Source organism: Poecilia mexicana, unplaced genomic scaffold, assembly GCF_051168715.1.
Source record: "Poecilia mexicana isolate PSO_F unplaced genomic scaffold, ASM5116871v1 scaffold_2, whole genome shotgun sequence".
NCBI classification, from domain to species: Eukaryota; Metazoa; Chordata; class Actinopteri; order Cyprinodontiformes; family Poeciliidae; genus Poecilia; species Poecilia mexicana.
The window spans coordinates 19,280,263-19,308,049 of record NW_028263371.1 but is presented as its reverse complement, the minus strand read 5'-3'; the positions used below and the strand labels follow the sequence as shown (position 1 = coordinate 19,308,049).

At 40.2% G+C, this 27,787-nt stretch overlaps 1 protein-coding gene across 1 annotated transcript in view; it reads left to right on the top strand.

Moving 5' to 3' along the window:
* cntnap5a (contactin associated protein family member 5a) overlaps window positions 1-27,787 on the top strand; it is a 149,791-nt gene that overhangs the window by 106,666 nt on the left and 15,338 nt on the right. Inside the window, exons 15-20 of the mRNA XM_014985252.2 lie at window positions 2,501-2,628; window positions 4,478-4,648; window positions 5,371-5,589; window positions 12,938-13,177; window positions 17,224-17,445; window positions 24,835-24,968. Coding sequence (XP_014840738.2) covers window positions 2,501-2,628; window positions 4,478-4,648; window positions 5,371-5,589; window positions 12,938-13,177; window positions 17,224-17,445; window positions 24,835-24,968 — 1,114 coding nt within the window. The remainder of the gene's footprint in view (window positions 1-2,500; window positions 2,629-4,477; window positions 4,649-5,370; window positions 5,590-12,937; window positions 13,178-17,223; window positions 17,446-24,834; window positions 24,969-27,787) is intronic.

The window sequence follows — 27,787 nt, the reverse complement described above, 5'->3', positions numbered from 1 at the left end:
TCAGCTGTTTCTTTAATTCTCCATCTGCATTTCACAGAACGGGCATGGAGGCAAGGTCAGTCTCTGGCATAAAACAAGCTCCTCGTCAGTGATCCTCATGGCTCTGAGGATTACCCATAATACAATAACCACAATAAAATAATTTAAAATTACAGTGATCGTATAGTGGATTTTGTTTTACAATAAAAGGACAACCAGTGAGTCTCCTTTTTAGAGAAAATAAAGTAACTAATTAAAATGTTCTGAAAAATAAAATAAAATGCTGACATTTTATTTACTGGATGCCATTTTTATGTTTTAGTTTATATAACCTTGCATTCCAGAACAATGCAGAAACACAAATTAACCACATCATTGTATAAAACTGTTAATATAAAACTCAGTGTCATGCTAACCATCTGCTACAGGAGATTTGGTAAAACATACCTGCATTTCACAGAACGGGCATGGAGGCAAGGTCAGTCAAATAATGAGGTCGTTAGTAGGACTCTGGAGAACCTGACTGCGCTGAGGAGGTGATTCAGCTGTTGGATTCAAGTGTTTTGGACCGCGGTGACATCTAAGAGTTGCAGGACACCGGCCCTCGAGGACCAGGATTACCCACCCCGGTCTAGCTGGACAGTCCAAGAAAGTTCATGATTAGACAAGATCATTTATTTGTCTCCCATGGGAGAAATGTGTCTCAGAAGAGGGGGCAAAGCTGCAGTACAACAAGGACAAAACGGTACTTCAAAGTCAATAACGATAAATACAGAAAACAAGCACAAACGATTAAATAGACATACATTAACTTTACCTGAGTGAAGGTGGCAGCCCCACCTTCTTCAGATCAGACAAAATTGGTGTCAATAAACTCGACTCTGTTTGTGCAGCAATGTTTTTTTTGTTTTTGTTTGTGCTGCTTTGGCTTTGAAGACATTAATGAAAGGTTAAAGGTCAAACCAACCAGCCCTCTGATGACTAGTTGACCTCTGACCTCTACCGTCAGAGGTCAACCTGAATCAGGCTACTTTCAGAGCAGTAGAGCACTTTCTGGCGAGTTTAAGCCTCGACAGCCGCACACGTGAAACTGCGCCATGAGAGAGTTGTGTGCTCATTTTTGTGACCAGTCTGCTCTGCCTGATGGTGCAGCCTTGCATATGATTGTGTTTGTTCTACTGAAAAGTGAACAAACTATCACTGCTTCCCATGTTTTCTGTCAAAGTTTGAGCAGAGAAACAAACCAAAAGCAGGAGTCAGGAACTGTCTCGATAAAGTATTTTCTTTTTATTCGAGTAGTTTCTACTTGGAAGAAAAAAAAAGGCAGCAGTTGTTGAATAAATAAGATTTTACAGTGTATATTGGAAATTTCATCTACTACATTAAGAAAAAGTCTAATAATTCGTACAAAGTTCAGTTTTGGTTCATCTGCTTGACAAAATTAAATTCACTTTACTTGAATTCTCTTTTTCATGTAATGAAATAAGTGCCTTAAACAAAGAACAGTCTTGCTAGATAAACATGAATAAGTTATACAAATAGTTGCCTTCACTTTTTAAGTAGGTAGGGCAGAATATTTTTATCATACTTTTCTCAGATTTACATAATGACATATTTCTATAGCCGATTCATCGTGATTGATCTGTTTGTCATGTAAAGTGTGTTAGAATGACATCATCTTTTACATCTTAAGTGAACTGAACTGTACTGACTCACAGTACAGACTCCCAAAACAATAACTCCAACCTTAACAACAACCTCCATGTTGACTCTTTTGGACATGCGATGCTGTTCTAATAACCAACATGGACATCCGGATGAAGCATTTTGTAACGTCCCACAGACTGAGCTTGGTAGCAGTTCCAAAGAGCAAATTAGCAAATATGAAACGGAAAAATGAAAGAGCGAAAAGATAAATCTCTCTCTCTCTCTTTCTGTCTGTGGCGCGGTCATGAACTGCTGAAACTCAGTGAAACTTTCACCATTTGGCTAATTAGGCATTTAAGTGCTGACTTGCTCAGCAAACATCACAGCAGAAGGAGCCATGTTTCCCCCGCATCCCCTGGACATTTGCATTTTCTCCCTGGAAAGGTACCCATGTCGTGCCGCATTTGGGTCGTCTCCTCTCATCACTCGCAGCAGCTCGTTTAGTCTTTTGATACGGGAAAATTCATTAACACTTTCATTTGACAGCGTTTCCTTTAAAATAATTAATTACAGCACAAGTCAGATGTAATGCATTACATTTATGAATTACATTCATTATGTCACAAAGGAATGGAAGTGAATCATTATGTCTGCGCTGATTGGAGCGAAAGGTTGATTTAAGGCGCTGGGCGGTCGGAGCTGTTGTTTACAGCAGCGTAATCCTCTCCAAAGCTCCCCTGATCCCGAGTGTTCAGATTTTCACTGGCGCTCGTTTTACATTAGGAAAGATGCATTTCTTTAACTATAGACTGTTGGAAACAGACGACAGTCTCTGAAGACATTGTTGAGCTAACATTTCTTCTTTCTGCCTCAGGACTAATGACACGGGCATCCTCTCCTACAAAGACCACCTTCCAGTGAGTCAGATTGTGATCGGAGACACCAACAGGACCGGATCGCAGGCTGTCTACCATGTCGGCTCTCTGCGTTGTTATGGAGACAGTAGGTGATCACCTCGGCGCTGCAGCTGCCGTGCCAGATTTGGTTGCAGATGGAGGCAGATCTGAGACAAACAATGTTCAGGCCACGTCTCTCAGACTCGTGCTTTTGTGTTTGTCAGTGGATAAAGAGTTAAGAGTCCTTCTGCCCTTGTGCAAATCCAGCAACAGACAGAGGGGTATACCGTCTGAATGCCTTCTGATGCATACATCCATATATATAATGTCTATCTTGACACTAAAGGAGGTTTTCTAAGTGTACTGTTGTCTAATCATGTCCTCTCATGGGTCATGCAGGCCATGGAGGGCGTAGCACACACTTTAAAACCAAAGATTAAAAATCTCCTGGATCAAGAACATAACGCTGGTTAGTTTTCAGTGAACACAATTCACTGAGCAGGAAGTTACACTGCAACTATGTAGTATATATGAGTAGCATATGCGGCAAACCCGAGAAAGTATGAGGTGTCTTGTTTACATCCAAAACACAAACCGCATTTTCCACGGATTACAACAGCATGGCTGGGTCTTAAAAACTGGCCTGCCTGCTTTCCACATCTGTCACTCAGGGAAAAACATCTGGAGCATTATGGAAAAAAATAATATCCCACAAACTGTTCGGCCGCTTAAATCCTGAAAACATTTTACTTTTAAACCTTCGACAGCTGGTCTCCTCATTTCTAAAACACTCACAAAAAAAAAGTGAGCTGATGGAAAACAGAGGTAAACGTTATCCTGACACAGTTTTAATAAAACGCTGGTGTGGATTCTCAGCCATCCAGGACGCCAACGATGCAAAGCGTTTACATAGGAGGCGACGAGAGAAGCAGCTGCCTCCTGCTGCAGCGCTCAGAAGATGCTGCTGGAATTTTTAAATCAAGGTTTGGAAAAACACTCTTGTGTTTGCAACAAAAATCAAAAAAAGTTTCACAAACAGTTTTTTTTTAAAATATATTTTCCATTAAGTATCATTTGAAAATATTTTTGGATGACTACTTGTTACATTTTTTTGTAATGTCCAATTTTATGTAATACACACACACACACCTCTACTAGGACTAACGTCTGTGAGTAAATTGCACTTAAATTATGAAATCTCTGTAGCCGTCAGCACGCTTCTAACATAATCCTGGCTGCAGATTTATTAGAGCTTATCTCAGAGTGACGGTTTCCTGGCACTTTAATGTACACTCCACAAATCTTCAATACAGAGCTACCTAGTAACTACTACAGCACAGACCTGCCCTGAACTGGACCCTGCTGAAGCATCTGCATCGCTGCCCACAGTTAAATATGTTTTACGTCTCAACGGACTAACAGACCGCTGCTCCAAAAATCTCCTTGGAATTAGTCTGAAATTTCAGCTGCCTGCATAAACAGCAAAATAAGCAGACAAACATTTATTTACTTATTTATTTATTTATTTATTTCACCTGAAGGATAAGGAGGATGTTTGCTGGAACCAGGGTCAGTGTGGTGCTGCCTGCATCCCGCTGTGGAAGTATTAACATCATTTATCTGCCAGGCAGTTAGTAGTTCTGGTTAATTGCACAGCAGGGTGAGTACCTGTGCAGCTGTTAATGTACAGTATATGGTTTGCTTATAGCTACTCACTTATTATCGTTTGACAAATACGCTGTAGAAAACCTTCGGTAATTTCAAACTTTTACTCACCGTCCATGTTTTAAAGGTCACTGACATAAAATGAAACCCACCAGAAATGTGGTTTAACATGCAGACAAGCTAATAAGTGATAGGAAGTTGACAATCGCTGATTGATTGATTGATTGATTGACTGATTGATTGGAACTCTCGTTTCATCTCGTTGTTCTTCTCCTCTTTTCTTCTTCCAGAGTCCATATGGAACGCAGCGTCTTTCTACCAGGAGTCGTCCTACCTGTACTTCCCCACCCTGCAGGCGGAGCTGGCCTCAGACATCTCCTTTTACTTCAAGACCAGCTCTCCCTCCGGAGTGTTTCTGGAGAACCAGGGCCTGAAGGACTTCATCAGGGTGGAGCTGAGCTGTGAGTGAATGCTTACGCCCACAACGAGAGCGATGCAGTACATCATGGGACATCAGCCTGCATGCCAGAGTGTCCACACGAAAACAATGGCCACAAAAGCCATCAGCGGTATACTTTGCTCTTCCTGGGGAGCACTGGAGTTGACAGTTCAATTTCCCAGAGACGCAGCCTGTCAGGTTTGCACAGCATGATGTAATCCCAGTGGCACAGTCAACAGCAGTAGCTTGCTGTCATGCACATATAAAAGCTTAATGAATTCGTCTGATGGGTAAAGTGGAAATAAAATGAAAAAAACAAACAAACAAACAAAAAAAAACTCTTTCAGATTTATTGCAACAAAAAAACAAAACAAATTTATATGTTTACACAAAAGGTTTGAGCTCAACAGTAGAAATGTACAAACACAAGTTAGAAGACAGCAGATGTGTTCAGCTCAAAAGCATAGACAGTGACTGTAGATTCCTTTCCTATTATTACCATCTGTTTTGTTCTCAAACCTGAGAGGGATGTTGTGTGGATATTTGGAGTCATTATGTGTTGCTGCAGCACCAGACACACATTGTAAAATATTGACAAGCTGTCAGCTGAGCCCCTTCGTAAATGTATGCGGGTCATCAAGTTTTCAGCAGCGTTGTATCACGTTGCATCAGAAAGGCAGGACGGAGGAGAACATATAAAAACCTCATATCACATTCAGCCTGATCTGACTCTGTGTCTCCCAGCTCCGACAGTGGTGACTTTCTCCTTTGATGTGGGCAACGGTCCGGCAGTCCTGTCCGTAAAGTCCCACCTCCCTCTGAATGACAGACAGTGGCACTATGTGAGGGCAGAGCGGAACGTGAAGGAGGCCTCCCTGCAGGTCGACCAGCTGCCCCTTCGCCTCCTGCAGGCTCCAGCTGATGGACACCTCCGCCTCCGGCTCAGCAGCCAGCTGTTTGTGGGTAGGCTTTCCATCAAGCCGATTTTTTTTATTGGTACATCGGGGAAAACCTGGTATTGTCAGCATTCGTGATTTTGTAGGCTTCAGACATTCAGTTGAACATCTAGTTTTAGTCCAGTGTAACATGAAAATGTTCTCCTTCAGAACATTATCAGGAACACATGCTAACAGCTAATATGCTGCATTTGTTTTAAATCACTTTTCTGTCATCTTTTTTTTTTTTTTTTTGCATTACGAATGATGCAAGTAAAAAATGTTTTTTTTTACGATATATTTCAATTTTTCAGTTTGTTTTTATGTTAAATTATGTAAGGAGAACATGAGTGTCAAGGAAGGCACCTACAAATAAAATGTATTATTATTATTATTATTATTATTATTAAGAGAGAAGGTAAAAAAAACAGCCAGAGTTAATTTATATACTCTCACTGAAGGTGGGTTTGTTTTTTTCAGAAAAGAGTCGTCTATCAATTAGTTTAGGGAAAATATTTGTCGATTGTCATGTGATGCAGCAAGGGGACAAAATAGCTCGCTCCACCAAGTTGTAAAGTTCAGAGTAGTAGTGGCCATTTGTTTTAGAAAACTTGACAAAATCAAGAGCAATGACCAAATGGTAAAAAAAACCAAAACAAAAAAAAACTAGTTAAACTCATGGAGGCGTTTCTCTCCCCTCGGCTTGTTGGCTGCAGTAAACTGAAAGTGAAACTGATGGCTACACCTACTGCCTGATTAATTCAGATAATTATTCCATGGCCTCCACGACTCAGAGCATTAAATCTCAATTTCATAATCGTTAGACTTATAGTCCACCACTCATTTGTCACTGCTGCTGTATCTGTGCATCGAGTCGGGAATATTGGTGGTTGGAAAAAAAAATGGCACGATCGTGCACAAATTTCTGGAAAAGAGACGAAACTAAGACGCGCTGCTCGGTTCAGTTAGCAGTAAGTAAGTTCAGTAAGGCGATCCACTCACCTGCACTCTGACACACAGTCAGTAGAGCCAGTGTTTACATGAGCTAATCAACAAGCACTGTGTTCAGACGAATCACTAGCGATCGCAATATGAACATCAAGACTGCCCGACATTGAAACAAATGGGCCGAATGCTGCGTTTTGGGGTTTTTACCTGCTTTTTGTGTGGGAAATGTTTTTTGTGCGCTTTGGTGTTTATTCCTCTTGATGCACTTGAACGTAATCTCTGCTCCGTGGGCTCGTTGAGCTGTAATCTGTTGGCTGCCGTGGCGATGGGTCTGCATGTAGAGCAAAGCTGACACAGCGAGGAAAAGCAGAACAGAAGCAGCTTTGAGGTGTTCTTAATTTGTTCTCTGTGTTATTTTACATTTTTCTGTGGCACACTGCAGCTGCTGTGATATGGAGGACCAAACTGACATAATTAAAAATAAAAGCAGAAATATATATTGTGGCGAACAGAAATGTATATATTTTATACCAAAATGTGCAGATTTTTTGGGTTTGCTTTCAAGTTATCAGTGCATGTTGCTAATAGCTGCTACATCGATGATCTTTCTTTTACTACCCCTGTAAACTTGAAGGTCCTGACCTTTAACCTCTTGCCAACATTCTTCCCGTAAGAGCCCTTAAAATCAGCAGTTTTAAGGGCAAAAATGATCCGGCACAACTTTTTCTTAAATTTAAATTATTTCAGCTTATTTTTGTTATTAAGATGTTACCGTCAGTCGTGAAAACAAACGAATAAATAAGTCAGACGTACAAGCCTCCATGCAATTAGTTATTGCACTGATCACTTCATAAAGGTGACAAAAGATTGTTCCCAAAATTGCCTAGATTTCCTGACATCTAGATCCACATAACGTATATTTTTCAAGTTATTATCTTTTTGACAACAACAATTTAAATGTCTGCAGGAATCCCCTCAGCCAGACTCCCCTCCTCAGTTTGTCTTAAGTAGAATACTCTGTGTGTTAAAAAGGGTTATCCAGATCGCTAAAACAGACATCAGGGGTACTCTACATGCGTTCAGTGTCAGCATTTGAGAAGTTGGAAACGAGGAAATGTTGGCATCCATTAACCTCTGTGACCCTGGAACTGTGGTATCTTCGTCACAAATTAACCTATTTCGATGCAACGCATCGAGGTGTGCATAAAGTATTTAAGCGCATGAAATAGCTCAGAGAGGTGAATGTAATAAGTATCAGGTGTGATGCTGGAGGTCAAACAGGAGGCAGGAGAGAAGATGAAAAAAAGTCCAGTTATTGCTCCAACCTGCAGAAGGAAACAATAAATCAGAGGTTTTAGAGTTTGAGACTCATCAGCACGGCGTGTCACACCGAGGATGGACAGAAGAAACCCGGTGAAGGTGTTTGGGTGAAGTTCCTGGCGTTCTGCTCAACCAGTGGCTCTGGCTCTGTAATTAATGATAACTACAACAGAAAAAAGAAGCCGTCCAACTGCCTCCCGGCACTTAGTAATACGCACTGCAGCTAGTCTCTGACTTTGTCCATCTGCTGTTTGTTGCTGCTGATGAACAGTGGACAGATTGTGTTTTACTAGCAACAGCTGCTGCAACTGAGAAAGAGGAGCTTTTAGAGGAATTACAACAACAAATCTGTAAGTCAAAACCACAACAGTTGGGACAAACATTGCAAGTAGAATTCAGATAAAGATAATATTAGTGGTTTTGAATTTGAATCTGAATGAAAGCTTCAGAATGATTATTTGGAAGTGAATTAAATTACTCTGGTCAGCCTGCCTCTCTTATCAATCAGAGAGAGAAGAGAAACAAAACTAGAGTTCTTAACAAGTTCATGATGCGTTTTAAGAACTCCAGTTTCGGTTGAGAATCTGGAGGCTACATAAGCAGCCACTGGAGAAACCTAATAAAACTAAAGTAAATAAATAAACATAACTAGAAACACTGAGAACTGAACTAAAGAAAAAAAAAAGAACAAAGTCTAAAACCAAGTCAAACCCCAGATGTGACACATAGGCCAGCTACAGTCGTCAAGGAGCTCTAATGTTTTAAAAAGCTACAGATTTTAATTAAAAGCAGCTGGATTATGTTACACATTTCCTCTCTAATTTGTTGTGTAAATGCCTTAATGTTGCGCAACATTCGTCGAGGACCAAGGCGTCCATACATGGGTTGTGCTTTACAACCTGTGTCACCTCGGCAACCCCTCTTCCATTTCACAGAACGACTAATTACATCACATAATATATCCAAAAAATATTCTCTGATAAAATAAAAAAATTCAATAGAGATAAATTCACTCTCAACCATCATTGTGGTCTGCAGGTGTTGCTTGTGCGTCAGAGTCACAGGATTACCAGAAACACAGAAAAAAAGGACCGACTTGGGACTTTTGCTCGTTTGCAATTAATTGCATTAATAGCAATTAGATGGTAAAACAATGTATTTATTTTTTTAATTAAATGCAATGTTTGCATTTACAGTGTACTAGGAAAAAATAATTTTGCATTACACATTCAAAAGCCCCCCCAAATATCTACATTTAGAGACTAAAATACATTTAAAATCATAAAAGCATGGAATTATAAGCATGTAAATATCTAATTTGACAGTTGGAAGATGTAATGTAATGTAATGAGATATTAAAGTTACAGTGAGTGTAAGTCAATACGCCTCACCCTGGGTGTGTTTCGTTTTAGCTGTGAATTCGTCTGTATTATAAATGTTGAAGGTCACATCCACATCTGATTAGGCCCTGGCCATCCCTGCTGGTTTTTTATGGCCCCCTAACAGGCTGTGTAATTCAGGTGGCCCCCCTCCCCCTTTATTAAAAGGATGTAAAATTGATAATGATGTTCCATGGCTCTGATATTTGAGACATGATCTATGTGAATAAGAGAGAAACAAAAAGCAAAGTGGCTGGCTTTCTGCACCCCCCGTGTGTCTCAGACAGACGTAGCTCCTTTCATATGTGTGGTGAGAAACAAGAGGCTTGTAATGTTATACCAATTTCACAAAATCTAATTTGTTTTATCATTTTTTTTCATCACTCCACTGATTAAGGCATATGGCTATTGTCATTGATTAGTCGCGTATCTGCTGCAGTTGTCTCCTCTGTGACATTTAAATGTGTCCCATTTAAGTGACACCCTCATAGGATGTCACTGAAATCATGTTCTTTCTCTTTAATAAAAGCTCAATATAGGGAAGCCGCCCAAGCATCTAATATCTCATTTACTTTAAAAAATAATTCACTAAATAAATGAAAGGACAGACGGAGGCGACAGTCCTCTGTGGGTCTTAAAGATCATTTCCATAAAGCACAGAGGGGCTGTTTCATTATTATCTAAGAAAATAAAGATATAGTGCACAGAACCATTGATCTTACAAGGTTGTTGCACTTGTATTTCAATATGTGCATTCTGATATGGAAGATAGTGGAAACACAACCTGGAAGTAATGTTGTAAAGCATCTGAGATTTATTTCATGGCTAATCAAACCAACTGAATGCTAACTTAATAACTACTTTGTGTGTGGTGGTAAATATGAACAAAGCTAAGGAGATATGTGGAAAACAAACCAGGAAGGCTGGTGGTGCAGCTCTGCAGTCCCCTTGGGACGCCAGCGCAGACTGTTGAATGCATGGTTCAGAATGCAGAAGTGATGGAGAACGAAACGAGCGGCGCCAAGGAAAACAAACAAACAAGCACACCGACTGGCTTTGTCAGTTTTTACAAGAGCCCAAAAGGGTCCCAGGCAGCAGGTCAAGGCCCCGAGTTTTCCGTTAACAGAGCGCCGACTCAAAAATGTTCTACACAGCGAGTCACCTTCCAGATCATCCCGGAGTCCCTGACAGGTTGCGCTGAACCTAGCTCAAAGTCATTCATTCGGTGTGGAAAAAGGCACAAAAATGAATGTTACAAACAAACCAGAATAAAGTGGGGATTTTATTATGTGCAGCCATAATCATTCAATTCCATTCCCTCAAGGCTTGTTTGTCAGGTGAAATGTAAAAAGCTTGAGGCAGGAAGTAAACATAATTATGAGTGAGCCAACATGTCTGGACTGATGTAATGTTCTGCCGTGTGGTGGGCCTGTGCAGGGTTGACCTCACCTTTCACCTTGTGACTAATAGCGATAGGCACCACCCCCCTCACTCCCACCTGACTCATCAGGATCAGCAGGTACACCAGTACATTTTATAAAATGTGAATATTGTGTAAAAGTGCAGCCTTTCTTGCCAGTCATCTCTGAAAGTGAAGCTCAAATATTATATAGGGTCATCACACATGAGGCAACATATTCCAAGTCTTTGTTTATTGTATTTTGATACAAACACATGGAAATTAAAAAAAAGCTGTTCTTATCTGTCAAGTGTTGTGTGCATTAATAACATTTAGGGCTATTTGTGATTTAGAAGCACAATTAAAGGAAATTAGACTTGAGTTGCTTTAAACAGAAACAAAGAATCATTTCTGCAATAAAACGAATCAACCCATTTCTATCACATATATGTTTATTGTATTTATTAATTTAATAAAAAAAAAAATAATAAAAAAATAACAGTATAACTTTTAGAGGAGTTGGTAACAATCAATTCTAATCTCATAGCATTTGATCCTAGCTTCTTATATAAATGTTATTTATTTATAAAAAAAAAAAAGAGAGAGAAAAAACCTCACATCACCATCTCATTCTGACTTACAAACAAACCTAAAGTTGTTTATACCGAAGTCACCTACAGAGGGACCAACAGCCTCGGCAAGAAGGAATCATATCATTTCTTTCATCTTTCACCTTCATCTTGAGCTATCAAAGAATGTTGGTTTACCTCTTATAAAGCGTTGTCCATACCAAAAGTAAAGAGGATGTGTATTCCTGTTAATTTATGTTTGGATAGTAGTGGAGAATACTTTTGAATACTTTTGACTTTCATCAGACCACAGAAAAGAGCACAACACATTTAAGGTATTTTATTGGTGTCAATAAATTCCCAGCCCCGTCTTTCTGCATGGAGTTTGCATGTTCTCCCTGAGCATTTGTGGGTTTTCTCCAGGCACTCCGGTTTCCTCCCACAGTCCAAAAACATGACTGTTGGGTTAATTGGTCTGTCTAAATTGTCCCTTGGTGTGAGTGTGTGTGTGCATGGTTGTGTGTCTCTGTGTTGCCCTGCGACAGACTGGTGACCTGTCCAGGGTGACCCCGCCTCTCGCCCAGAACATTAACGTTAGCTGGAGACAGACACCAGCACCTCCCGACCCTCTAAGGGACAAGGGTGTTAGAAAATGGAAATGGACGGATATTGGTGTCAATCTGTATCAACACTGTTAACTTAGCTTTAGCAGTCCCTACCAGCTTTTTGACCCCAACAGCTGCTCCGAAGCACATTCATGAGAAGTGGCGCGTAAAGCTGTGACATGTTTTTCTTTGTTATTTTTTTTGTGGGGCTTTGACTGCATGGATGTGCAGAACCAACCTAAAATCATATTCCCAAAATGGCATTATCCATATTTTTGGATAAACGCATATCTTGTTAACCATCACTGACCTTTTAACAAATTCATAATAGTCTATTTTTTCATGTGTTTGTACACTAAAAACGGCGATGAAGAGGACAAAACGTTTCTACAATGAGTCGCTGAAACAGACGAGACTTAAATGTTCTAAAAATCCCCAACAGTTGCATCAAACACTGTAGATTTGATGCAAGAGAAATGAAACAAAACATCCATTTTTTTATTTTTCTCTCAGTAGCATCAGAAGCCTTTTTATCCGTTCAGCCTATGAAAAATGACAACTGTGGGTCATGCTGTAATAAGAATCCTGCTACAGGGACCTCAGCGGGGAGAAGGGTTAATAGCACTAAAAACAGCACAGACGCGCTGCATCGCAACCTGTAACACTGGTAGGTAGGATTCTACTTGAAAGAGTTTGAATCCAGATGAGGGAACATATAATGAATGCGTGCAGCAAATACAGGCAGAGCGTCTCTTCATCTGAAACAATACAGCATTTAACAAGCTTCATTTATCAGCCGTAAGGGATTGTGAAAGGAGATTATGCCTTTAGGTTTGTGATTCTTTTTTTTCCTCTCTCAGATAAATTACTCTCACAACTGTATGATTTATTTTCCATCCAAAGTCATCAGTCTTCCATCTCTGGGGGGGAAAACCTGGAGTGAAGAAGTACAAGTTTGAGTTTCTTTCTAAAACTGGTGAAGGCAAATAGTCTGTATCATTAGTCTAGATGAGGTTTTTATTCTTAAATGCCTAAATTATTTCTCTAGATTCATCCTGGTTGTTTATGGTATGGAAGCTTTATGAATAGCCATAGCTATAAAGTTACTGCAGATTTTTATTTTTTATTTTTCATCTAAATGGCAGTATGTTTTCAGGGGGAACAGCATCCCAGCAGAGAGGCTTCTTGGGCTGCATCAGGTCTCTTATGGTCAACGGCATGACCTTTGACCTGGAGGAGAGGGCTAAGATGACCCCTGGGGTGAGCTCTGGCTGTCCGGGGTACTGCAGTGGCTCCAGCAATCTTTGTCACAACCGAGGCCGCTGCATCGAGAAGAGCAACGGCTACATCTGCGACTGCTCACAGTCTGCCTACGGAGGAGCCACCTGCAACCAAGGTGAGTTCCCACTCTGTGAGTGTGTAAACAAAAGATACACAGTGTAATTCTTTTAATCAATTAAGGTTGATTGTAGCAAGCAGAAAATCAATCACTGTCAAGGTTATTCCATTACAGAGAACCAATAGGAACGCGAGCAATGCGAGAGACAATTAATACCTGTCCCTGCTGCAGAGTGTGGGAGCATTTAAAATGCATTAGAACAAATTATCTCCTGCAGTATGGGCACAGCCTGCACAGACTGGAGAGGAGTAGGCTGAGCAACCTGCAATCTGACCAAGTGACAAAGAAACAAAGTGAACACTCGGTGAGAACACAGATGAAAACTGCGCCTGAAGCTGTGGCGAACCACTCTGCACAGTTCCACTGTTTGCTGCTCCTTGTGAACTGAGATCTGAAAACAGCAGGAGCTTCAGCTTTGTTTAAAAAACCTGCTTCTGCCGCCATGCTTTTTATGATACAGAGTCGTAAAAAGACGTAAATTGGCATCAAAGAGAGTATCAATTTTGTAAAAAAAAAAAAAACAAAGAACAAAAAATTGGCTTATACAACATTGATATAATAAGATCTTCGTGTAAAGATCTTATTGGGATTACAACAAACACCATAACAATCAGCTCCCTCCTCAGATTCTCTATCAGACTCATCACACACCAGAAGGATTCCTCCAGAGTGTTCATATTACTTCCAGTCTGAAGAAACATGTTGATGACCTGAATCTGCTTAGAGAATGTGAACAATTTTAGCCCAAAACTTTACATTCTCTTTAGGAAATCAATGCTGAAACCTCTGTGTACAGCTCTGTTAGTCACTAAGATATGATGCTTTTAAATGTCTTTCTGAGTATACTAAAGGTCAGACCTTCACACAAGCCAAAAGAAGGAACAGAAATCTGATTAGTGCACTTTGAAAACTTATTTTGATATGTAGAATATAAGACAGCATTTTTTTTTTCATATTTTCCAGAATTTCTTACTAGTCTTTTTTTATTATTATTTAAATTGAAATTTCCAAACAAAATATAGTAAAGTTTAAAAATCTTGATTATAAATGAACAATGATTTTCTTGTGCTTGTCCCACTGAGACAGATTGGGACACATTGGGATACTTTGGGACCCCTCCTGGTAATCTAGAGCGTGTCATTGGGCAGAGGGTTGTTTGAGTCTTTCTTGTTACCTTCTCTAAGGGAAAGATGATGCTGATTGATTAACGCAGTAATGAAAATGAAGCACCATTGATCGTTTTGCAGTAAATTTGAGCATACCACTAAAATGTGTTTAGCTGTAGATGGTATTTTTAGATAAATCTAGTATGAATAATTCCCTTTGGTTCTTCATTGTACTGACCCTCCTCAGAGTGCACTGAATTAGTCATGAAAAACGATTTAATAAGCAGGGAGTGTGTGGTGAAAACTCACCAGCACAACAGCAGATGGAATTGTGCCTTTCTGTGTAGATCTAAAAACAGACACAGCCAAACTATTTCACTAGTGAACAAAGCAGTCAACAGGGAGCAGAGCAAATGAAGTGTTGTGTCACGTAGAGAAGCTTGAATACCTTCCTCACCAACACAGGCTGTAGACAAACCTAACCAGCTGGTTCTGTTGGACCCAGCTGAGGTAAAACGAGGATGTATTTGGTTACGGACTGCTGCTGCACTAGCTGTTTGGCTTACAATCATTCATTTATGTTACTTATCTATTTAGTAGTCAAGGGGTGGTGTACATTAATGAACATCATACAATGTAAATTTGCCCAGGTTGGCTTAAGTAAGCTAATTTTCATCTGTGTGAATGAGAAGGAATCATTAAAACCCAAAACAAGACCTCCAGATGTAGGATCAGTTCCCAGTGTCTACAGAAGAGGGATGAGTTGATTTATTGCATCCTATCGTAGAACTCCAGCTGAAGTATGGCAGACAGGAAATGTTCATTCACAACTCTGATTCAGGGGCTGCAAAAACCACAGCGGCCAGCGAAACCACAACTGCACTTGAAATCACTACTGTATCACACTATTGTGTGCCAATGGGAATAACACATCCCAAAGCTTTGATCAAGTTTCAGTTTTCCCTTCCTTTCTGTCCTTACAGCAATCATCTGAAATGCTGGTGAAATACTGTGATAGCTGGTTACAGGAAGCCAGATATGAATGACTCCTAGACTAATGCTTTTCTGCATCAGTAAAATAAATGGTAACACTTTATTTGAAGGGGGTGAATAAGACTGACATGACACCGTCATAAACATGACATAAATATTGTCATGAACATGAATAAGCCTTCATGAATATTTATGACTGTTGTCATAAAGCGTCATTATGACACTTTTAATACAAAGTTGACATGATTCAAAATATCTTTATGACAACTTGACATTAACCAAGAAATCATTACTGATATAAATTTGTTATAAAAGTATTACTGATTGCACTTTAAAAATTAGGTAAATTTATGTTATTAAAGGTAAAGTTTAAACTGTAATGATAAATTACAGATATTTTTAGATTTCAGATATTTTAATCATATCATAACAGATTAATGTTACATTAAACTAGGGCTGAAATTAATCTGTTAATATTACTATTATTAATAAAAAGTTAATATTACATTACATGTTTGGTTTGAGACTATAAAGCATTTTTTAAAATGTACGGTGGTGGTTTTTGATATGGGCTTTATGGGCAATTGCCCAGGACGACATCAGAGTGGGGTACCCAAGAATTAGACAATTAACTGTTTCATCTATCAGTTGTGGCCTCTTAACCAGTTTTTTACTACTTGTTTGTATGTGTAGTGGAGTAAATTTACCTTAGTTGCTGTTGAGTACAGGGAGACATCACCTGGTTTCTGCCTCAAAAAAAAAAAAGATAATTGTTTGGGTAATGCACTTTAAAAATGTGATTCTTAAATGTGATCTGAAGTCACTGTGTATGCTTTTATGATGCAGAACTTTCCTTATTATTTTGGACACACACACACACACGCACACACACACACACACACACACACACCACACATCATAGCTGCGGTTGCAGTAAAACTCATTTTGTTTCAGTAGTTTTGTGTGTATGTTAGGGTAGTGGTGTGTGTACAGCGGTGGCAGCCATCAGTGATGTGCAGTGGGGAAGCAGTCGCCTCGTCTTGATCAATTTTACCGCTGTGTGCTGGCAGCAGGGACTGGGGCACTACTCAGCCACTCCCAATGCAAATATGTTGTTGCAGCAATGTAAAGACAGCTGTGAGCAGAGTGTACCACCGTACTCTCGCTCCTACTCACCCCCATCATCCTTTATTCTGGAGAAAAGAAACCGGGATTTGAAGACGGCATTTGATCTTATGCTTGAGCAAAAAAAAAAACAAAAGAAATCAGCCACTCTGCAGCAGTACCTGCTTATATTAGTGCAGCACGATATGGCTCTGTGGTGAAGTCCTCATTATCATCTGTTTGAAGAAACTCTCTTGTATGCGTGGAATCGTAAAGTTTTAGGTGAACTTTGGGTTTCCTCTATTTTTCAACCCTCCATCACAGCGGTTATATAACATCAACACAAGGAAGGCTGATCCTGCATGCTCCACTTTTCAAGGCTTGTTTTAACGTGCCATGCTTGTCTGGGAGGACAGGCTCGAGAACTGTGCCAATTTTACACATCAAAGTTGTTTGTAGGTCTCAGAAAGTGGCACTGGATGAGGGAGAAAGAAGCTGTGTAAAGGCTTCTGGGCCCGCAGAGAGATCCGTCTGATAAATTGCCCCAAGTGATGAGACATGAAATACAGCAGCTCTTTTGGATGTAACCAGGCTCTGCACGATGGACACTAATGTTGGATATTTTAAGATTGTGAAATTCCCTCCAGTCATTGTGTGCTTTGTTTTTAAAAGCACTATGTCTTTCAAGAAATTCATTGTTTTGTGTCTGTTGATTTATCCTTTGATGCAATTTAAATGCCTTTTATTTTAACTGTAGGTGCAAATGAACCTAGACTTTTTTTTTTAACTCTGTGCTGACAATAACGTTGCACTGAGGTTTTCCTCCCTGTGTCCCTGCAGAGGTGTCTGTGTCCTTTGACCGAGATTCTTCAGTGACCTACACCTTCCAGGAGCCCTTCTCAGTGATGCAGAACAGAAGCTCTCAAGCTTCCAGCGCATTCGCCGAGAGCAGGGCCAGAGAGGACATGGCCTTCAGCTTCGTTACCTCCCAGAGGCCGGCCATGCTGCTGACCATCAGCACCTTCACTCAGCAGTACATTACGACCATCCTGGCCAGAAATGGTAAGAATGGATATAAGTAAACAAATTCACATCTGAGATAAGCGATAGCAATGAATTATGGCGTATGAAAAAGTGAAAATGAAAGTTTGGCAGTGCTACATCTTGCAGATATAAAGTCTGGACAATGTCTATATTTGTGTTTATGTTTCATTTTTTATTTTCCTTCATAATCCAAAATGATACAGACACGTCTAAGTAATCTCTCTGAAAACACAAAAAAGTCCCCAGAAGGGATTGTTGGATTTGGATGTTTAATGCACAGCTTCAGCTGATCTGAGTCTCGCAGAACCTGCTGGGTTTTTTACCCACAGCAATCTTATGAAAAACAGGAAATATTTAGTGAGCGCTCTGCACCAGAGCACTGTGTTGTTTTTAATTATTTGTCCAATATTTGGATCATTCTGGAGAGTAAGGTTGCTCCAGACTGAGTTTTTCAGGGTGGTAAACAGCAATCCGCAGTGACTGTTGCCGTTTGTGGCACTAATATCAATGGAATAAAACCCGTCTGTTTTTTAGGTGAAGCACCCATGACCTGTGGAAGGCATGTCTCAGAACGTGGAGGGTGTTCTTTTAGCATTTCCTTTAATAAATAATTTAGTGTGTCCTTACTGAGTGATATAGGTGCTTGGGATGCTGTCAGTAGTACTTCATGTGTTTACCAATCTGGCCGTGTTCAGAGATGGTAGTAACATGTTTTCCTGTCTGATTCTGATAAAACTCAGTTCGGTTCCCCACTTTATATACACATAAATACACCTGGCAGAGTGAGCTATCAGCTCAGATGTCATATGGGAGAAGGAGAATTAAAACTGTGTGACTTCTCAGAGCGCGTTGCCGGTGCACAGACACAACAGATTGCAACCCAATAAGCGTCACCACAGTGAAATCATTTGGCAGCTTGCTGACACGGATCAGCTGCTCTGCACACCTGAATCTTGCACAGAGGGCTGCTTAATTGAGTAAACATTCAACGCTGCTCAAGAGTTTCTGTTGATACAGGGAGAAGAAGACTTTGCATTTTGGTTACCAAACTGGGCAACTTGACCTTGACCCTGCAGAGAAAGTTACCTGTGTCCTGTTGCTTAGTGATGAAGCTTAACTTAGTGATAACTTCCCACACGAAACAGAAAAAGTCAAATGCATTGAATATTTTCTCAGAGAAGATTGATATTTTTTTCTACCAAGTGGAAGAGTTTGATTTTAGAAATGGTACACACATTTCTACACCCTATATATTTTATATTTTCTTAACTGGTAGATATTGGGCAGTAAATCTGCTTCTCTAGTCAATATCTAAAGTCTTAAAAGAGGCTGCAGGAGGCAAAGCAGTTACACTAACACATCTGAGCAAGTGGAAGTGGAGCTGAAACACCGTGTTCGCTGGTTGCCATGTCGCTGTACTTACAGTAAATGTCTAATGAGTTCAGGGAGAGTGGAAGGTATCAGCTGTCACGTCTTCCGTTAATCAATTGAAAAATGATGCCAAAGGCGGCTGCAGATTTCTTAATTCCAACAAAAGATCCAAAGAATACCGGATCCGACCAGGGAGGTGTGGGTCAGACAAACATTCGACCACAGCCAGAAAAGTCCATGTAGGGGATCAAAATCACAGATCCATAGCTGCTGCTTTCCTCCTAATCCTTCCCTACTAACTCTTGTCATTTTTTTCCTCACTTTATCCATCCATACTTTACTCTAATAACACATAATCAACACAGACCACTGCTGATTGCCAACGCTCGTGCAGCTCCGTCATGAGAATGATGTGAAAGCAGGAGTCTATTCATTGAAACTGGGATACAGTCTGTGCTGATGCAGTGTTGTCAGGAAGTGACAGAATCACTGCCATGTTAACTGGCTGTTATGTTGGGACTGACATAAGCGGCGTCTACATGAATAGTGAGTAATCTACACTGCTCTCCGTTGATTTCTTAATTACCGAAGTGAGTAGTGTCTGTGTTTATGTACCTTCAGCGGCCTGCTCCTGTGCGCACTGCAGCCTCTCACGGATGAGAAAACAAATCGACAGATGCAAAGCTGCCCAACATTTATCTCCCGCCGTCACATAAAAACCATCGGCTCTCTGACCACAGACATTTCAAATCAAGCCGAGTGAAATAAAATACTGTAATCACAGGGGAGAAAAGATAAACAGGTTGTTTGACATTTAAAAAGCTTCATGCAGTCAGTGCATTACTTTGAAGGGTTAATGGTAAAGACAGTGGAGTGCTGCTTATGTTCAATGATGTGCAGCAGGATTTAGCTCCTCTGATGTATTTACTGTGTTTTTTTTAAACATGCTTATCCGAGTACAAAAAGATATTTTCAAATAATGACTTCATAAATTCATTTAAAAATGCTGCCTACATATTTCTAGACCTGTGTAAAAAATGTAACTCTCTCCTGCTCCGTTTGTTAAAGGGGCGGTATTATATAAAATTGCCTTTTTTGACCTTTGCATGATAATGTTATTCCTTCATCAAAAACACACCGATGACCCATGAGGGCTGACCACTGCCGATCATTGATGCCGATCACATGGCTGTTAAGTTTTCTCTTTAGTTATAAATGCTACTACATGATCTGCCTACGTCAAATAATGTCAAGTAAAAAAAAAGTAAGCATTCATTCAAAGTCAAATGCAGGTTGCATTGCAATAAACAATCCTAATTTACTAAATTAAAACTGTCTGTGAGCACAGCTAGTTGCTTAGTGCTGGTTCTGATTGGTTGTTTCTGACCGACCAGGTGTCATTTTAGGAGCTCAATGTTTTTCACAGAATATCTGTCTCATGTTAGGACATAGCAAAAGTTTCAATACACGTGTAACTTAAAAAACATGTTTTTTTTTTATGCTGCAGCTTTAAGGAGACATTCGATGTGAAAGAACGGTTCCTGGCGGAGCGCAAACGGGGCCACGTCTGTGAAATGTTTCTTCTCAGACACATTAGATACTTGAGCAGTTTAGAAAAGCAGCCCGTCGCTGCTGCACGTCTGCTAATCCACCATGTTGGACGTGGCCTTATGGATCTGTAAAACCTGTTACTTGGTTGTGTTAGCAACCGGAACAACAGGCCTGGAAAACACATAATACTGGCCCTTTAAATCATGAATCAACTATGAATTTTATCATAGAAAATCATCACAATCATGTCCCACAACAACCAGGCTTGATTACTGCTTGATCTGTGTACAAATATTTTAATAGGTCTTGCCTGACAACACGAAGAAGACCAAAGGATCGTCAAAAGCAACACATTATTTCAAAATGCAAAAAAATAAAAAATGTAATAACAGAGTAAAACGATACTGGCATCTATTGGTCTGGAAAAGGTTTTGGAAGGTCTTTGTTTTGTTGCAGCCTTTGTGAAACCAACAGACAAAACGGTTGCTGTTCTAACAGTCAGACACGGTGGTGGTGGAGTGATGGTCTGGGGCTGCTTTGCTTCTTTAAATGACCTCCTGTAATGATGGAACCATCATCGTGAACTCTGCTGTCTGGTTCGAAGGGAGAAGATCCAGTCGTTGTTTGTGATCTTAGTCTGAAACAGGTCGATCCAAGAAAGACTGAAAAAACATTCATTTGGATTTGGATTAGATGTATCAGAATCTGGACTTAAATCCGCGCTGTGGGTTGGCCTGATGTAGGCATGTAATTCTAGGAAATCCTCTACCAGATAAAATGAATTAATTCTTTAAAGGAAAGTGGGTCAAAATGTGTCCATAGTGATGTTAAAGACCCGCTGCCGGTTATCAAAGTGCTTGATGGCTTATTTTATTTTATCACCAATTTTAGCATAACCAGTTACCAGATTTGGAGGGCAATTAATTTTCCAAAAGTTAACCGGTTAGTTTGCATTAGTTAACATTAAAATCCTTTTTTTTTTTTTTATTGAATAATGTTTTCTCTGTATAACCTTAATTCTTGTTTGATGGTCAGAAACATTTAGTTGAAACAGAAAGCAACATTTTAGAAATCCTTTTTTTTTTTCCCTTTAAAAGAGAAAGTATACATTCATAGATCCTTTGATCAGGAGGATATCTGCAAGTGTGTGTGAAACGAGACAATTTCCTCACAGAGATTATCCCAAGTCCAAGCTGTACACACCGCATGGCTGGGATTTCCAGTCAGCCTCGTTGCTCCCCGTCCTCTGATTCTCTGTTCCAGGTTGCACATAATTCGGGATGCTGCTTCGGCTTCTTGATCCACAAGGAAAGCTGTTTAATCAAACATGCTTATGTCCGCGGCTCATACATTTTTAAACGCATACTTTCAATTTAACGCGAATATTTTCATAAAAGCAAATCTCTGATAAGGCGGAGTGGCAGAAAGAAGTTACAAGAAGATTGCTAGTGGCCCCAGAAAATGTTCATCTCTGATGTGAGTTACAAACGTCATCGTGAAACTCTGTTTTCTCTCTAGTCCAGCACAGCGCAGCCGACCGTGATGAGCGACTGAAACGGGCCGATGCTGTGGTCGAACAGAACGACTGCAGAGCTTTTGTGTTTGATGCCATTAAACTGTGCAGGTGTTTCTGACAGAGAGTTCAGCCCTGCTGTGACAGCTGGATCTGCGTCCGGTCAGTCATCACGCTCGCCCTAACCAACCCACAGCTTGACGATGCACCTTTTTGGAAAAAAGGTGCACTATTAAAATAATACGGCTGTATCTGGAAATGCCTGTCGGGCAGGTCGTGTTCTTCATGCTGCTCAGAGCACACATCTTTTTTTTTTTTTTTTTTACTCGTTACTTATCACAAAAAAATACCTTCACTCTCAAACTGAGACACGCGCGTCGTCATGGTAACCAAATGATCTTGCATAATTACACTGGAGATGGCTTCTTCGACTGTGAATTGGTCCACTTAACACTCAGAGAGTTCACTTGGAGGCGGATGGAGATGGTGGGGAAAATAGAATCCACTCAGTGTGGAAGGATCCAGCTGTAATCCTCCTGAACTCCAGTTAACACAAAGGATAATCAGCAAACAGAACCCCGTTCAAGGGCACATGCAGAAGCCCAGAACCCATTCTAATCTTTATGTAATAAGTCAATACTGAAAGAAAAACATTCCCATGCTGTAATAAAATGGAGGTGGTTTACATGCGCCGTAAAGATGTTTGATGAGAAAACGGAGCTGTGGGTGAGGAGGGGAGTTGGCAGATTGAAAAGCCTCTCTGGATTCATTTGTGCCGCGTTTTGTAGCGTTGATATGTGATCGATCCCGCCACGTTCAAAGACACAAAAAAACGTTTTAATTTTCCAAGAAGGGGTCGCGAAGGGTTCTGTCACGGCTGGCAGAAATGATTTCAAAACGACCAGATGAACAGCCCGGTTGCGTTTAAATGCAGTTTTTAAAATCACGTGTCTTCAGTTCTCTGTCTGTTCCATCTCCTGTGTCGTGTTTTGAAATCTGAAGTGCTGCTTGCAGCCTGGCTGCGGCCCATCAGATAAATATGAAGAGTGAAATCAACTCTAAAGTAACAAATGTGACTGGCATCTTGCTAACAATAAGCTGAAGCAAATACAACTTTTCAACACACACACACACACACACACACACATACACACACACACACACACACACACACACACACACACACACACATATATATATATATATATATATATGAACATGTTCATCTCGTAATAAAAGGTGAAGCTATGTAAAACAAAGTCCGATGACAGATGAGACACGGGCGCTCCAGCGGCAGAGAGCAGGAAGCTGATCTTCCATCTGCTGCCTTGGAACAATGCTGCTGTCTCCCCCGCAGGTTTGTGTTTATAGGCAAATGAAAAGATTTGACCTCTATGCTTCCTCTCCTCCTCTGCATCTCTTCCTTCATTGGATTTCTCATGGCCTTCAAATTCTTTACCAAAAAAAAAAAAAAATAGGAAGAGAGTGGGGAAAAAAAAAAAAAACCACTCCACTGTGCTTCACCAGAGCTATCACACTGTGCAGCACTTTTCAGAGGTGGGCTGTTGTATTTGTGATGCTAGTTACTTGCTGTCAGCCTAGTGTCCCAGCATTTTCTGTTTCTGACACATGACAGCCCTCGAAGCATTAAGCCGCCACTGTTTAAGCTGTATCCACACTCGGCAGCATGATATTGAGTGACATATGTAGCACCTTTGTGCAGTTTTTAGCCACCCTCCTAATCCACTCTTGTGTGTTAAAGCAGAACACCCGCGTCCCTCAGGCCTCCGTAAACAGTGAAGGGCAAGAAGACTCTTTATCCACGGTGACCTTCATCTGGTGGAGCACTCTCAGTATCTGAAATGAATCACAACACAAAGCCCTTCACTTACACTCTGGGAATTGTAATATTGACCCAGCTCCACTTGACAATGCATAGCTTTCTGACTCTTTGATCTGGCAGCAGCTGTCTGAGTGTGTGTGTGTGTGTGTGTGTGTGTGTGTGTTAAAGCCAGAAACACTGAGCACATATCGACTTGTTCAGTTCTGAAGTGAGAAGCTATGAGAAAAAATATTTGTTGACTTCAAAACAGGTGGAAAGTATCTGATATTTTGCTTGAAGGAACACAAACTTATTACGAACTCTATAAGTTCATAATAACACTACAGTGCATGCTAAGGAGTTTTGGGAACGAGTCACTACTTTCTGTGGACATGTAGTCTGGAAGTTTAAAAAGCTAATAAGTTCATTCTTAAAGCATCTTTTATAAGCAAGGCAAATCAAAAGACTTTGCAAATGCACATAAGGCCAAAGGTCATATCAATATGGGCTCATGTTTCATTCTGCAACCTGTCTACTTTGACGCCAAGGGAAACCTTGATATAACAAAATCAATCTCACAAATGGAATGTCAAGCTATCAGATAAGCTTAAAAGAAATGAGTTTTTATGTGCAAAAGTCCCAAGCTGGAACCTTTAAATCGTGTTTCTGCCACGCCCATAAATCTGATGCGAGGGGTGACAAAGCTGCTGACTAGCCTCCTGTTCGTCCAATGCTGTTTCAGAATGGTGAATCCTCAATTCCAAAGCCACTAAAAATCTGGTTATTAGATATTGTAGAAATGGCTCTTACTGATTTAAATTAATGAGACTCTAGCTGAGCCGGCCCGTTTGTCCTTCAAAGGGTTAATCCTGAACTTCAGAGAGGAAGTTCTGTACCTTTTCTAAGTATTTGTTAACGAACAGCAGATGCCTGTTTCCTGTTTCTCAAAGGGTTTGATTTTGGTGACAAATGAGGAACAAACCTGTTTGAAAGAAGTGTTTGAGAATCGAATTCTCTGAAGTTCAAAAGAACACGTTGCCGTTAGCACACTGAGTAAGATGACAAGTCGGTTATCACAAGGTGCTAATGATTTCTGCAAAGACGTGTTCATACACGTTTTTTTTTTTTATTTCTTCTGTTTTCTGTCTAGGAAGCCTTCAGATCTGGTATCATCTTCAGACAGACAGAAGTCCAGATGTGTTCAATCCTACCCCCAAAAATCTGGCAGATGGGCGTCTCCATCGAATCAGAATCCACAGAGTTGGCAAAAACCTCTATGTGCAGGTGAGTAATGAGCATCTGTGTGGTTAAACTGCAGAGCTGCAAAACAGGATGTGTCCCACTCAAACACTTCCTTCTCTTTTTGCTGTTTTCACTGGCAAAAGCACCACGCCACAAAGACGTATGTTTAAAGATGTATTGATGTATGGATGAAGAGATGAATGATGTTGATCTGGTTGTCTGGGGAGAATGATGGAGGTTCTTGGGAGGTGAAGACTCTGCGTGGGGGTCTGGTCTTTGGGAAATGGTTCCTCTTATTGTCCCGAGCCTGTATAGGACCTCCCCAGACGAAACCTGCAGCAAAAAAAAGGTAGCAAAGCAATTGTTTTTATGAATGAAGATGGATGAAATGAAAGAGACAAAGGGTGAGGCAGGTCGGTGTTGATGAAACGCGACAGACTGAGATGAGTGGGTGAGCAGAGTATTAATAGGCTGCCTGGAAAATTAGAGGTGCAGTTTGGGCATGGCCCAGCTCCCGAACTTAAATTAACACATTAACTCTGCTTGTCACACGTAAATGTTTCAGATCATCAAACGCATTTTAATATCGCACAGAGATAAACCTGACTACAAAAGCAGTTTCAAATTACGACGTCACAAATTATTGAGAAAAATTTAAAAAAAATTGATTGCATTGCCAACGGGATCTGTGATCTTCAACTATGAGGTAGCCAGAAGTGAATGTTTTATGTCACTGTGGAGAAATTTAATATAACTCTTCTTTGGGGAATTAGTTAATTCAGCCAAACGGTCACACTGCCCTCAACATGTTTGACTTCAGGTATGGTGTTTTTTTTGTTGTTGTTTTTAATGCTGTGTTAGTTATGTAAGGCATTATGGGATACACACTCTCCAAAACTTTACACTTTTATCTGTAGAGTGTTTTGGGAAACTATTCTTTGCAGAAATTCTTCCAAAACTATTGGGGGTCATTGATTTTTCTTTTTTTTTTTTTGGAAAATAAAATATGGGCCTTGGTGTCGTAGAGTTTTCCCATCGGTGCCGCTTTTGGCCTCTCTTTGACCTTCACACTGACTTCATCTGGCCTTAACTGAAGTCAGGCTTGTGATGCTTAAGATGTTCTGGGTTCTTCTATGGCCTCCTGCATGAATCGTTGATGCACTCCTGGAGTTATTTTGATAGGTTCGTCCCTCATGGAAAAGTCCTCCAAGCCTTTTCCATTTGTGAGTAATGAGTCTCTCTGCTGTCTGCTGGAGTCCTAAAGCCTTAGAAACAGTTTGCAACCCTTTGAGATTGAGAAATTTCAGATACCTTGATTATCATCTGTTTTTATACACCTTAAGTTTGGTTTATGAACTTAAAATAAATCAAACTTAACTGAAGGCTAAAAGATCCTTTGTGGGATCTTTGCTGTCAGATCTGATTTTAGAAGAATGCAACAAAAAATATACCGTTTTTTTACTTCATAAAATAAACTAAATACAAATAACTTTTTAAATATGTTATATTTTCCAGAAAAAAAAAGAAAATTAATTCATATTCTGATGATCTGATACATTAAGGTAGATAAGTGGGAAAATACTAGTGGCCTTTATTTAACGACAGTTTGACATGAAGAAATGTGAACAAAGAAGGGGAAGCAAACGGCCTTTGTTACTGCGTTTTGAGAACGTATACCCTCGGCCTGTGGTGCTGCTGCTCCACCGCTGACTCATGTGGTGCCTGGAAAATGCTGTTTTAAAAGAGCAGTATTTTGTAAAAATCGACTTTGTTGAGAGTTTCACTATCAAAAACTTACTGGGCAGTGTTCCCTTGATTTTTTCATGCATGTTCAGCTCCTCCAGACTAGTGGCAGCAGCGATTACCAAACACCTGGTGGAACTGCAAGTCTGCTGAGCTTGTCGTGTTAACTACTTCTCAGTCCCATGGTCCTAAGAACAGTTGTACACAGAATAATGTTGGGATATTGTTGTGATTATGTGCTATAGAAGGAGTGTGTAAAACCTCTTAAAGAGACAGGGACCCAATTTCAAGGTGTTAAATTACAAAATAATTATTTTTTTAAATCCTGTTTCATATATACTGCATTTTTATAACAACTGAAGCTAACATGGTTACCTGACTGTGCTAAAAAAAAAAAGGGCACTATGTGCCTGGAAAATACATAATACTGGCCTTTTAAATGTTGTAAAAATCACATGGGACCATAATCACACAACACAGAAAGAAAAATCCAAAATTTTGATTCAAGGCAGAATATTCTTTGAGAAGCACTTCACCAAACTATTGTAACTTTACAAAGGAAACACAAATGGAGTTTAAGTCATGTGGCTTTTAAGTCTTAATGTTTTACTACAGTCATTCTTGCACTCCAGGACATTCAAGAAAGTTTCACATTTAGCTTTGCTCCCACGCCACAGGTCGCCCACTCGATGAATGGTCCCAGATTGGCTTTACAGGATGAATAGTCTGGTTGTCTTGTTCCTCACAGCTGGTGTCCTCCAGTGGGGTGCGTTGGCTAAATAACTCCGCATTCGCGGATGTTTTCGCAAATGTATTCCCGCAGGAGATGCAACTCCTCATTCTGTCCCCAATCTTTCTCTCAGTCACCTCATGCTTTAAAAAAACATCACCTCTTCACAACAACGCATAGCATCTGTAAAAAGCACAAGTAGGAATGAGCTGCCGCCGCTTAAAGAACAGCCTTTAAAGGGTTAGGAAAACTTGCAGGAATTTTTGATTTGGACAAGGATGTGAGAAATTTCAAGAAATTCACAAACATTAGAAATATCTTTATAAATGTGCATTTAAATAGCAGAAGTGTCTGCTGTGGTTTTGTTCTGGTTTGTTCATTTGAAACC